We start from the raw sequence: 13,566 nt of genomic DNA on the forward strand, positions 1-13,566 counted from the left end.
TGTTTGCTTGTTTTTTTAATTAATTTATTTATTATTTATGTTTGGCTGCGTTGGGTCTTCGTTGCTGCACACGGGCTTTCTCTAGTTGTGGTGAGCAGGGGCTACTCTTCATTGTGGTGTGCGGGCTTCTCATCGAGGTGGCTTCTCTTGTTGCAGAGCACGGAATCTATGTGCGCGGGCTTCCATAGTTGCGGTGCGCGGGCTTAGTTGCTCCGTGGCCTGTTTGTTTGTTTTTAATCCTTGTGTCTTTGTTGTCAAGGGAACCTTGACTCCTTGTGGCCAGAACTTGTGTCTTAAGCCCCACTGTAGCCCCCAGTTCATGGCATCCAGGCGTCAGGGAGAGTGAAATAGCAGGTGGAAGACGGTTTATACGTTGCCCTCTCTGGGCTTCAATAACAGACGTATTTCCCCCAGTCCTGGAGGCTGGAATCTGAGATCCAGGTGTGGGCAGGGTTGGTTCCTCCTGAGGCCTCTCCCCTGGGCGTGTAGACGGCCTTCTCCTCCCTGTGTCCTCACTTGGTGGAGAGTTGTCTGGTGTCTCTTCTTACAAGGATGCTAATCCCATCATGGGGACCCCACCCTCATGGCCTTATCTAACCCTAATCACTCCCCAGACACCACCCTCTAACACCATCCCATTGGGGGTTATGGCTTCAACAGATGACATGTTGGAGGGACACAAGCATTCGGTCCACACCACTGGGCGATGTGCTCAGCACCCCCTAGAGGTGGTCCCAGAGAAGCCCTGGGTCCCCCCTTCCTACCATGTGCTTTTGCCCCACCCCTTCCTCAGCCTCCACTCTCCATCCCTCCCCTCCTGTTCCCTTCCTACCCAGCCTTTAAATTCAGCGTGAGGTGGGACTTCCCTGGCGGTCCAGTGGTTACGGCAGGGGGCGCAGGTTCAATCCCTGGTCGGGGAACTGAGATCACGTATGCTGGTATAAAATAAAATATAAAATAAGAGAAGAGAAGAGAAGAGAAAATCAAATCAAATCAAATCAGCGTGAGGCTACAACCCTCCCCAGAAGCCTCTAGGACACAAGCTGGGTGCAGAACCTCCCAGGAGCCCCCCGGCCTTGGTGTGCTCCCTCATATTACCGAACATTACAGTGCAACTCTCTCCTCCTCTTTGTAAACAACTTTTCTTTCTCTGTCTCCGCACAGCCGGCATCTAGCCCGCCTCTCTGGCTCAAAACAGCTGTGCGTCAAATGTTTGTTGAATGAATGCACGAGCTCATCTGATGTCCCACACTGTGGAGATGGAAACCTTGGAATTTATAAATCTGGTGCTTCCACTGCTGCATAGCACAGGGAGATCAGCTCGGTGCTTTGTGACCACCTAGAGGGGTGGGATAGGGAGGGTGGGAGGGAGACGCAAGAGGGAGGAGATATGAGGATATACGTATACGTATAGCTGATTCACTCTGTTATACAGCAGAAACTAACACACCATTGTAAAGCAATTATACTCCAATAAAGATGTAAAAAAAATTAAAAATAAAAGAACCTACTGTATAGCACAGGGAACTCTATTCAATACTCTGTAATGGCCTATATGGGAAAGGAATCTTAAAAAAAAAAGAAAGTGGATATATGTATATGTATAACAGATTCACTTTGCTGTACACCTGAAACTAACACAACATTGTAAGTCTACTATACTCCAATAAAAGTTTAAAAAATAAAAAATAAAATAAATCTGGTGCTTCCAACCAGTTCTTTTTTTTTTTATTTTTCAAACTTTTACTGAAGTATCATTGATTTACAATGTTGTGTTTAATTTCTGCTGTACAGGAAAGTGACTCAGTTATACATATATACATTCTTTTTCATATTTTCTGTGACAGTGTATCAGAGGGTATTGACTATAGTTCCGTGTGCTGTACAGTAGGACCTTGTTGTTGATCCATTCTATATATAATAGTTTGCATCAGATCGTACTGTAATATATATACCGAGATGTATGTAAAATTTATACATTTATATATAAATAATATATGTATCATATATGATATAATTTCTATCTGAAAGGTGTAGTAACTCAAGTGTATACAATTGGAAACAAAATGCTTCCCTCCACACCGAGGGGTTATTTTCTAGAAGCCTATATCCTACCACTTCTTACACAGCTCAGGTGGAAGACACGGAGGGAGGGCCAGGTGAACTTTGCTTCTCTGGCCCCCAGCAGCCCCAGCCAGACTAACTGCCCCGGCCACCTACAAAGAAACTGAGGTCCACGGGATGCAGCGCGACTCTTTAAAGGTACAGGGTCTTCAAGTTGCAGGAGCAGAGATTAAACGTGGGTCTATGCTCTGATCTTTGCATGGGCGCTCTGCTGGGTCCGGCGTTGGCGTCGCCCTGCAGGAGGGCTCTGGGGAAGGACGCCGGGCAGGGAGTGTCCTGCCTGCACCCAGGGTTGTCGCCTTTGATCCTGGTGCGTCTCCCCTGCCCGCGGGAAGCAGACCTGCCGGGCAGGTGTGCCGGCTACGCGAAGCCCAGGACACCCGTTGGTGCTGGAGAGCCACCTGTTTCCCCAGCATCCTGAGGCTGGTTGGCCAGCGTAGCGCAGGGAGGCGGCCTCCCCAGGATGCCCTCCAGCATGGAGGCCCACGCCTCACGGGCTCCGGGCCTTGCAGTTTGGGACGGAACGCCCAGCCCTTCAGATTCTGGCAGAGGCACTCAAGTTTGGTTCATCCTTTCTGCTTGGAGACGTTGCCTGTTTCCCTTGCAAACTGCGAAGCGGAAGTCAGCACATCCGTCCAGCAAGGGTTGCGTGGCCAGATCGCCCAGCGCGCACACTGAAGGTTCGCCTGAAAGGTAACCGAGGATGGAACCCTGGTGGGGCATCTTCTGCCTCACGTTCCTGTGTCTTCTGATGCACATCCGAGGTAAGGGAGGGTTTGCTCTGGGGAGAGCTGTGTGGGTGTGCATTTCTATCTGGCTGCTTTAAGACAAAAAGCAAAAAAAAAAACCTCCGCCCCAAACCACTACCACTCGGGAAATGGCTCTAATGTGCCAGATTGTAGAAAAACAAAAAAAAAACAGAAAACAGACCAAGTATGATGGCTTTGAGGGGAGAAAAAGGGGCCGGGTACCAAATCGGGGTCTGGGAATTGGACCCAGAAGTGTAGGATGTGGATCGCAGCACTTAGAAGCGAACTGTTTTTGTTGTCTGCTTTTGATCTCTGGGTGTGTCACACATGGAAAAAAGTGACCCGTGTTCCTGGGGCGTGCTGGGATTTTTCAATTCCTTGTTTTTGATTTAAAATATTAGTGCTGAGTTTCCGTATGGGGACAATGGAACTGAGACACAGCTTGGTTTTGTGGGACCGATCACCCAAGATTGGGTTTGCTGGAAGGGCAGCCTCCGTTCAGGTTTTTAGACATTTCTCAACAATGTCACCCCTCCTGTTGGCAAATTAAAAGCATCTGAATTGTTTACGCCCCAAACTTCAATACAGGCTCTTCTGGTAATGCCGGGATTTTGGTTTGTCGGAGAGCAGAGGTGGGGAGAGACCTAGTTTGGGAACTGTAATTTACCCGGGACATGTAGGATTTAACAGCAATTGGATAAGCTCCTTTGGTCCTTTGAATATTTGAATTTTAGGAGATGGAGGCCCAGGCAGGATTTAAGAGTGAGAAGTGTTGCAGGTTAGGAATTAAAGGATTTCGTTTGGATGGCGCTCTTGTGGCATTTCCTGTTTATCCTGTTTGAGGATGGTTGCTTAGGGGCAGATGTGGTTTTGTGAGACATCCTGGCACCCAGCGCCCAGGACCTTCCCCGAGACCCTTCCAGGAATCCTCGCTGTCTGCGCATCTTGCCCCACCGCCCCCGGCACGTGGGTCACGCAGAAATGCAGTCCAGGCGCTTCTGTTTGCAGGGAGATGTTAGTCCCTGAACTGACTGACACCAGGGCTGAAGGAACAGCAAGAGGGCAGAGCTCTGATTCTACACAGACCCGCCCAGAAACCAAGCCAGCAAAACCCGTTTGAGCGTTTATTCCTGCTGCTGTGCACGCAGTAGGAGCTGTGGGTTTACCTGCGGGTTCAGGCCACTCAGCCTCCTACCAGGCGCGGTTGGTTTGCTCCTTTGGGGATAATGGGATGTCAGATTCCTTCAGCTTCTCACGTGGCTCATCATATGTGCTGGGGAAATTTGCTGTGGATTTAACTGCCGTTCTTCAGAAGAGAGAAAAATGCAGGAGCCGGCCTGGCTGATGTTAGCCGAGTTCTTCTGAGGATACCCAGGTTACGTCGTTCTTTTGATGAGGGCGTGATTTCCTACAGGCTCTGCGGGTGTTAATCAAGTTCATTCTCACACAGCCCTGGGCTGGGGCTGCCAGGCTTGATGCGCTTTTTCTTTCTTTTTCTTTTCTTTTTTTTTTTTTAAATATGTTTCCTTTTTTGATCTAACACGGAAATTTTTTTTTTTCTTTTTGAAGATGATATTATTTTATTTTATTTTTGGCCATGCCACACAGCATGTGGGATATTAGTTCCCTGCCCAGGGATTGAACCCGTGTCCCCTGCATCCCTGCATTGGAAGCGCAGAGTCTTAACCACTGGACTGCCAGGGGAGTCCCTTGATGCCCTTCTATAGATGGGTACACAGAGGCACGGAGGTGTTCCATCATTTATCTGAGGTCACGTTGCTGGGAACGTGCAGAGGCAGGAGAGGTGTGAAGAGGGATAGGAAAGGTCGTGAGGTCTGGGTCAGGGCGTGTCGCTGTGAACACGTTGTGCAGATGTCCCGAGTCCTGGGTAGTTTGTTAAATGCATGGACTGCCCCCTCACACCCCAAACCACCAGCAGCTCTCGGCGTGAGGGAGTTCACGAGGTCCCCAAACACTTCCTGCAAGGCTGTCAAGATGCTTGTTACAAAGGCTCCGGAAAAGCAGACTATCATTATGGTGAACATCACTTAACCATTCTTATAATGACTAAACTGTGTGTATAAAATAAAATAAGAACATGGGTATAGTCCTGAGGCATAGGGGTTTACAATTTGGCAGTTTCAGATTTCCAGTGTATTTAATTACCTTTCACTATCAAACCTGGAGGCTCTTGAAGGACCATGAGACCAAGTCAAGTCTTCTAAAAGCTGATAGAAACAGAAATGGAAACTCCAGGGGCTGCTTGTCGTGTTTGGTTTGTTGAGAAAAAAATCTATCTATCTATCTACCTACCTACCTACCTATCTATCATCTATCAACTATCTAACATCTATCAACTATCTATCTACCTACCTATCATCTATCAACTAACTATCTAACATCTATCAGCTATCTATCTATCATCTATCTAGCTAGCTATAATACAGATATAACTCTAGATTTTGTATATATATATATATTTCCTTATATTCCCTTTTTTCCTGTATATCTATTGTATCCTGGGTATACATTACCATTTTCCTGTGTCTATATTATACAATGGCTCTGAAATTCCCTTCTACATGTATTGTATCTTCTCCTCTTACCAGACAAGACTAAACATCTGTGTGCGTTTAAATAGAGCTCCTTTTCTACCTACAGACTAAAAAAGTACAGGCATCCCTTGGTATTTGAGGGGGATTAGTTCCAGGACCCCCCAGGACACCAAAATCCATGGATGCTCAAGTCCCTTATATAAAGTGATGTCATATTTGCATATAACCCAGGCACCTCCTCCCGTAGACTTTACTTTTTTATTATTATTTTTATTTTTTATAAATTTATTTTATTTATTTACTTTTGGCTGCGTTGGGTCTTCATTGCTGCGCGCAGGCTTTTCTCTAGTTGTGGCGAGCGGGGGCTACTCTTCATTGTGGTGCACGGGCTTCTCATTGTGGTGGCTTCTCTTGTTGCAGAGCATGGGCTCTAGGTGCGCGGGCTTCAGTAGTTGTGGCACGTGGGCTCAGTAGCTGTGGCTCACGGGCTCTAGAGCGCAGGCTCAGTAGTTGTGGCGCAAGGGCTTAGTTGCTCTGCAGCATGTGGGATCTTCCCGGACAAGGGCTCGAACCCATGTCCCCTGCATTGGCAGGCGGATTCTTAACCACTGTGCCACCAGGGAAGTCCCGTTCCTGTAGACTTTAAATCATCTCTAGGTGACTTATCATACCTAACACCATGTAAATGCTATGTGAATAGTTGTTGTCACATGGCAAATGCTAGTTTTGCTTTTTGGAACTTTCAGGAATTTTTTAAAATTTAATTTTTTTTTGGCCTTGAGGCATGTGGGATCTTAGTTCCCCAATCAGGGATCAAATCCGTTCCCCCTGCAGTGGAAGTGCAGAGTCTTAACCACTGGACTGCCAGGGAAGTCCCAGAAAAATTTAATATTTTTATTTTATTTTATTTTATTTTATTTATTTTTATTTTTTTAACATCTTTACTGGAGTATAATTGCTTTACAATGGTATGTTAGTTTCTGCTTTATAACAAAGTGAACCAGCTATACATATACATTTATCCCCATATCTCCTCCCTCTTGCGTCTGCCTCCCACCCTCCCTATCCCACCCCTCTAGGTGGTCACAAAGCACCGAGCTGATCTCCCTGTGCTATGCAGCTGCTTCCCGCTAGCTATCTGTTTTACATTTGATAGTGTATATATGTCCATGCCTCTCTCTCACTTTGTCCCAGCTTACCCTTCCCCCTAAATTTAATATTTTTGGTCCGTGGTCGGTTGAATCTGCAGATGTGGAATCCGCAGATACGGAGCTCTGACGGCAATAAAAACTGATAGTGATATTCTTTATAGTTTTCTAACAGCAGCCCATCATGGTTCTGAGTACTTCCCATTGAATAAAGGTAAGTCAGGTGCTGAGCGAGGTATTTTAGGTTGGTTGCTGCCTTCAGATGTGGCAGGATGTTTGGGCTTTGCTTCTGAGAATAGTGATTTGGAGAAGTTGTGATGCTTGCCCAAGGCATTAAGCCAGCCCACGTGATGCTACCAGACTCCAGCCCTCGTTGGCCTCACCCCACAGCCCTGAGTTGAGTCTTTCTGGATTCTGCCTCCTTCCTCATGGCCCCCAACCTCCCTTTGATCTAACCAATCTCGGGGTGTGCAAGTCACCCCACAAGCTGGTCATTAAAACTGCCCTTGTCCCATGCCCATCTGTGGCACTGAACCTGCCCCCCTCTTTAGGGCAGTGATCCTCAGCCCTTGACGTGCAGACGAATTACCTGGGAGGGAGCAGGTTTAAAGGCACCACCCGAATCCCAGCCCCTCGAGATCTTCATTAGGTAGGTGGGTGTGGTGCTGGAGAGCCAGGGTACCTGCATTTTGGGCAGCACCCTGGTGACGCCCATGCTGGAGTGAGGGCTCCCTTGAGAGGTGATATCTGAGCATGTGGCCATCTGGTTTAAACCTGGGGCTGAGCCTCTTGGGTCCCTGCCACCGTGGGGCCTCTGCTCCGTGGTTCCTGACTCCGTCATGCATCCCTCACCCAACAGGTGCCTAGTGACGCCCCCGGGGTAGAGATGCTGCAGCCAGCCATGCTCAAACAGGGGTGCCTTTGCCCCCAGGGGACATTTGGCAACGTCTGGAGTCATTTTTGGTTGTCACAAGTGGGAGGGGGCTGCTGTCATCAGATGGGTGGAGGCCAGGGGTGATCTCAGTGTTCTGTAGTGCACAGGACATCCCACGGAGCAGGGAGTCCTCCAGCTTCCAATGTCAGGACTGCCGAGGTTGAGAAATCCTGCCCTAGCATGAGAGACTCTATCTACCTATGTATCTATCTATCAGTGTATCTATCTATCAGTGTCTCTATCTATCTATCTATCTATCTATCTATCTACTACCTATCTAACTATTAGCAATCACTAATCTATCTATCTATCATCTATTGTCTCACAAGATTGTAGGGCTGAAATTTGTAGGGCAGGCCCATAGGCTGTAAACTCAGGCAGGATTTAACTGGCACCCTTGACTCAGAATCCCTTCTTCTCCGGGAAACCTCAGTTTTTGTTTAAAAGCCTTCAACAGATCAGGGGAGGCCCACCCACATTATCAAGGATAATCTGCTTTATTTACAGTCAATTGATTGTAGACGTTAATCCCATCAACAAAATACCATCATGGTGACATCTAGATTAGTGTTTGAGTGAACTGGACCCCATAGCCTGGCTGAGTGGACACATAAAATTCACCGTTCAGTATGATTTCATTTTTCCACTTCAAGTGGCCAAGAGGCTGATTCTGTAGACAATTGTATGGAGGGCTCTGAGGTCCTCTTGCCTTATAGCGTAATCAGGCCCACACGTCTGCGTCTTAAGAAATATTTCCGTGTTTGTGGCTATTGCGGGACGTGGGGTGGAGCCAGCACTATTAAATCTTTTTGCTGCCCCAATTTCCCTATTACCATGAATGGCCCCCTTGAAGGGGGTTGCCTTTGCGGTGAAAACAGCTCCTGTAGAAACTGACAAACGCTTGAGCCCCAAGAGTTGATGGGTGCAAAGCACTATGCTCTTCCTTGGAGTAAGTCATTCTCAAGATTAAAAAAAACAAACAAACAAACTCAGGGACTTCCCTGGTGGTGCAGTGGTTAAGAATCCGCCTGCCAATGCAGGGGGCACGGGTTCGAGCCCTGGTCTGGGAAGATCCCACATGCCGTGGAGCAACGAAGCCCATGCACCACAACTACTGAGCCTGTGCTCTAGAGTCTGCACACCACAACTACTGAGCCCTCGTGCCACAACTACTGAAGCCTGTGCGCCTAGAGCCCGTGCTCCACAACAAGAGAAGCCACCGCAATGAGAAGCCCGCGCACCGCAACAAAGAGTAGCCCCCGCTCGCCGCCAACTAGAGAAAGCCCACGCGCAGCAACGAAGACCCAAAGCAGCCAAAAAGAAGAAAAAAAAAAGCAAAAGAGTCCATTTCACCCAAAGAGCACGCTCTTAGAATTAGATGAATGCCTCGTGAGTATTTTCCTCCAATTAATTTTTATTTGTTATGCTTGTGATGGTGATAACACATGGTCTACACAAAGTTCGGATACTCCAGGGAGGTAGTTGGGAAAGTCTGGTGGGTGTGAGTAATTCTGGGGGACAGGGTAAAAATGCAGAGTCCCCACGCCTGACCCCCCTTCCTCCAGGACCCCCTTGGGGTGCTTCGCGAGTCTTCTAGCTGGTTGTCCTGAGTGTCAGCAAGTCGGGGGGCCCCAACCGGTCATCCACTGCCCTTCAGAATCAGATGGGGAACATCTCAGCGCCCCCGCCCCCCTGAGGACGAACACCGCTGCTTGAAGCAGCTTTGCCAGTTTTTAAGGCTCCGGGTGAAGATGAGACCAAACTCACCATCTTCAGGGGTCTCTCGGGGAGCGGCTACTTCCCGTATCCGTCCAACTCCCGTTTCCTTTCAAACGACAGCAGAGCTGTCGCCAGCTGAAGACCAATGCACAAGGGGTGTTGAGGAAAGTGATGGAGCTGGGATATTTCAAGGAAAGAGTGGAATTTTCTTCTCTTGCTGTTTCCTGGGGTTACCTGCAGGGTGGATCTGAAGTTGGTCCAACTGGCATCCCCTTGGAATGTTTTGGGGCTTCACCCATGGGGGTCAAGGTTCAAGGCCGCCTTCCTTCTCTCCTGCCTGTGGGAAGAAGCACACAGGGGTTCTTCTATGACTCCCCCTGTAACTGAGGCTGTGATACCCCTGGAGGGTGAGGACCTCCTGGACCTTGGGGGTTCAGTCAACTGGAGGGTGCAAAAAAGGATCACCATCCCCTGACACTAAGGATGATTCCTGTTTGCATCGTGAACTTCTAAAGCGGGGTCCCCAGACCGGTGGCACTGACATCCCCTGGGAGCTAGTGAGATATGCAGTTTTAGTGTCACCCAGACCTGCTGACCTAGACTCTGCCTGGAGCCAGGTTCTGGGCTGATTTGAATGCCCTGGAGGGTCTGAGAGGCGCTGAGACAGAAGCCCTGCGGCTGATGGGGCAGCTGGGGCGTGGACCAGCGCGCCGTGAGTGGCCTGTCTTCAAACGGCTGCGCTGAAGACGCTCTCCTTTTCGCCCCCCGGTGACTGCCTCTGTCCCGTCCCACTCCACCAGGCTGCCGGACGGTGCCCGCACGGTGGTTGAGACCCTCCTGTGGCTTTGAGTCTGTTACAGGATGTCCTGTGTCCCCCGCAAATTCATGTGTTCAAGTCCTATCCCCCAGGACCTCCGAATGGGACTGTGCTTGGAGATGGGGGTCTTTAAAAAGGTGATGAAGGGAAAATGAGGGGAGGGGGAGGGGCAAGATAGGGGGAGGGGCTCAAGAGGTACAAACTATCACGTACAAAATAAGTTCCAAGGAATTCCCAGGCAGTCCAGTGGTTAGGACTCCACTCTCTCACCGCCGAGGGCCTTCCCTTCCTTTTCTCCCTTGTGAATCGGAACTGCTAACCTAGGCAGATGCTTTCTTTTCTCTACTCCGTGAATCTCAGCGTCCTGGGAAAGAGCCGCTGTAATATGCTTTCTGTACATATTTTTTTTCAAAAATTGAAGTATGGTACTTGTATTTTATTTTTTTCATTTTTTTATTTATGTATATTTATTTATTTATTTTTGGCTGCATTGGGTCTTAGATGCGGCACGCGGGATCTTTGCGGCGGCGCCCGCGCTTCTCTCTAGTTCGCGGGCTTGTCTCTAGTTGTGGCCCGCAGGTTCCAGAGCGCGTGGGCTCCGTAGTTTGCGGCGCGCGGGCTCGCGCGGGCTTAGCTGCCTCGCGGCATCGGGATCTTAGTTCCCAGACCAGGGATCGAACCTGCGTCCCCTGCATTGGAAGGCGAGTTCTTTACCACTGGACCGCCAGGAAAGTGCCCTGAAGTATTTTTAAAGACAATTGAGCCAGTGACAAAAAGGGCACCTAAAATTTGCCTGAAGGAAGCTGGGATGTGTTCCCTGGGAGTCCCTGCTCCAGCGGGGTGAAATCCCTCAAGGACAAGAAAGTCCTACCGATTTATGGCTTGCAAAGTGGCTTAATCTGTGACCGTTGATCCCTGGAAGGACTGGCTTAAATTAACCCACGCTTCAGAGGAAGCCTGTAAAATCCTATGTGAAGAAATGGAAAGCAATTGTCTTGAAGGGCAGCCGTTCCCGAAGGGGACGCAGATACAAGGACACTGGCCGGAATAATAAAATCTAAGATCCTGCCTGCCTGTGAGGGGTGGGGTTTTTATCACCTGATGGACCCACGCAAAGGTAATTAAATTCAGCACCTATAAATTCTGCTGGTAACGGCTGTAATTGGTGCCAGGGCTTTAGATAGTAATCAGTTTTCCCCCCTCTTCTCAGAGCTAGCCTGGGGCTGGTTTTCTCCTTCAGAGGGAACAATTCAGGGGTTAGTTAGCGGGAACTTGCACGTGTGCCTCTGTCGTGGTGTCCGTGGAGGCGTGGTGGGTTTTTTCTAGTGCAAGGCGTCATCCTGGGCACCGTGTCATGATTATTCCAACAGCTCTGCCCTTTGCAAAAATGCCCTTTGTCCTGTAGGCGTGTGGGTCTGAGAAGTTCAGGGAAGCAAACTCTGATACAAAGTATCTTAGAATCTTGTTGGGGTGGAATTTGACTGGGGAGGGAGGGGACTGGTTACTAGAGATAACGAAAGAATTCCTCCAGGGGCCGTTCAGGTGGTTTCGTCTCAAAATCCCTCCTAAATAGCTTGTTTTTTTGGAGGGTAGGGGGTCTTGGGTATGACGCTAAGACCTCCCGCCCAGCAGCGTGAGTCATTTTAAACCCCCGTCTCCAGGATGTCAGCAATGGGTGACCAGCATTATGATCCCAGAACCCACGCTGCTGCTTTCCCCTCGGTGTTTACAGATCCCAGAACATGTGGGATTGATTAGAAACCGCCGAGCCAGCTAAACTAAGCAGATCAGAAACACGTCTTATGTTCCCAGCCCCGTCTTAGGCTCTGAGTGGAAAAAAAAAAAGAAAGCTGGTGGAAGGAATTGCCCTGGGGAGCTGCACCCCCCCCTGCCCCCCAGCTCCACCGAGACTGAGCCTCTGAATCAGCCTCTTCCACCTGAGTGACGTGTCCGGCAGGTCGGCACCCGGTGGGGCTGCGATCTGAAGCACATGGGCAGGGTCTCGGCTGCAGCCCCTCCGGAGAGCAGAGGCCGTCGGCTGAACGGCAGCCCGGCCTGCGGGGCTGGACCGTCGCCCAGCCGAGGGTACAGGAGCCCTCGTACGGGCTGCGGTCCGCCGGCTCTGCGCGTGAGTCATGTTCACGGGCCTCCCAGCAGCGCCACAACTGGGGACAGCTTCCTCCACGACCTCTCCTCCTCGTCAGAAGCGTCTCCAAACGGAAGGAAGCCGCTGGAAAGAGAAGGGGACACAGGATGGGGTTGGGGCGGCGTGCAGGGACTTGCTGCTCTCAGAGCCCCAGCGGGCACTCCCTGGCTTCCGGCTGCAAGCAGGCCGGCTGGCAAGGCTACCGCAGCCCCGGAGGCGACCCGAGGCCCTTTTGGAAAACAGCCGGCTCCCGCCCAGCTGTGGAATGGATTCGGGAGAGGCCGGGGGGAGACAGATAACAGGGGCTTCGATCATCTCAGAACAGGGAGTGGCCAGACGCTCAGGTTGGAGGACACCCTTCCGGTGCCTGTTTTTTTTTTTTTTTATAAATTTTTTTTTTTTTTTTTTTTGGCTGTGTTGGGTCTTCGTTTCTGTGCGAGGGCTTTCTCTAGTTGTGGCAAGCGGGGGCCACTCTTCATCGCGGTGCGCGGGCCTCTCACTATCGTGGCCTCTCTTGTTGCGGAGCACAGGCTCCAGACGCGCAGGCTCAGTAATTGTGGCTCACGGGCCTAGTTGCTCCGCGGCATGTGGGATCTTCCCAGACCAGGGCTCGAACCCGTGTCCCCTGCATTGGCAGGCAGATTCTCAACCACTGCACCACCAGGGAAGCCCCCCGGTGCCTGTTTACGGGATGCCTGGAGCTCCTGCCAAGAGCTTGGTGAGGGTTGTTTGTAAACTGTCAACGGGCGACTAGAATGCAAATTCCAGAGCTGCCCTCGTAGCTGAGGGCACTGGATGCCCCGCACAGGTATCTGTCCTTTCACCCTGGAGGGGGGTCCGTCACAGCCCCACGGCAGCCCTGGCAGGAATGTGTCTTCAGCGTCCCCAAGGCCGGTGCCGAGTCCTGTCCCCCAGCCCCTAGACAGTGACCCAGAGCAGAGAGTGGCCGGCCTGTTCCCCGAAAGAGGACCTGGCAGAAGCTGGAGGGACGCAGAGCCTGGCCGAAGACAGGGGCGATGGGCACAGATGCGGGACCTCCCTGTGTTAGAGTCAGCTCTCCAGGGTTCGGCCTCTAAACGCACCGACCCCCGGCCTCCAGTCCGGACCGCGGGGCTGCCGGTGGGTGCCCTCTGCCCTCAGCTCCTCTGCCCTCCCGTGCCTGGGCCGGTCCCAGCTCAGGAGGCCCCTGCCTGGGGGTGTCCACGCACCGGGGTCCCAGTTCCCTTGACAAGCAGCCCCAGAAGCTACCCCCATGGCATCCCAGCCGGGCCAGGCCTAGGGCTTCCCTGACCCCAGGCTGGACGGGTCAAAACGACCTCCAGGCAGACTCGGGGAGTCTAGGACGCCCAGGGTCTAGGAAAGCGGCGTCCCCCC

General features: G+C 50.8%; 1 protein-coding gene across 8 annotated transcripts in view; it reads left to right on the plus strand.

Moving 5' to 3' along the window:
* The first annotated feature begins 2,761 nt into the window (after positions 1-2,761).
* XG (Xg glycoprotein (Xg blood group)) overlaps positions 2,762-13,566 on the plus strand; it is a 41,538-nt gene continuing 30,733 nt past the window's right edge. For 3 of the 8 annotated variants that reach the window (XR_009006753.1, XM_057539078.1, XM_057539080.1), the window contains exon 1: positions 11,914-12,174. Coding sequence is in view for 7 of the 8 variants with exons in the window: in XM_057539078.1 (XP_057395061.1) it covers positions 12,037-12,174 (138 nt within the window). In the remaining variant the exon portion in view is untranslated. Of the gene's footprint in view, positions 2,889-11,913; positions 12,537-13,566 lie in introns of those variants that run through there. The other 5 variants (XM_057539074.1, XM_057539075.1, XM_057539076.1 and 2 more) reach the window with 2 other exon arrangements.

This window comes from Balaenoptera acutorostrata, chromosome X, assembly GCF_949987535.1.
Source record: "Balaenoptera acutorostrata chromosome X, mBalAcu1.1, whole genome shotgun sequence".
Taxonomy (NCBI): domain Eukaryota; kingdom Metazoa; phylum Chordata; class Mammalia; order Artiodactyla; family Balaenopteridae; genus Balaenoptera; species Balaenoptera acutorostrata.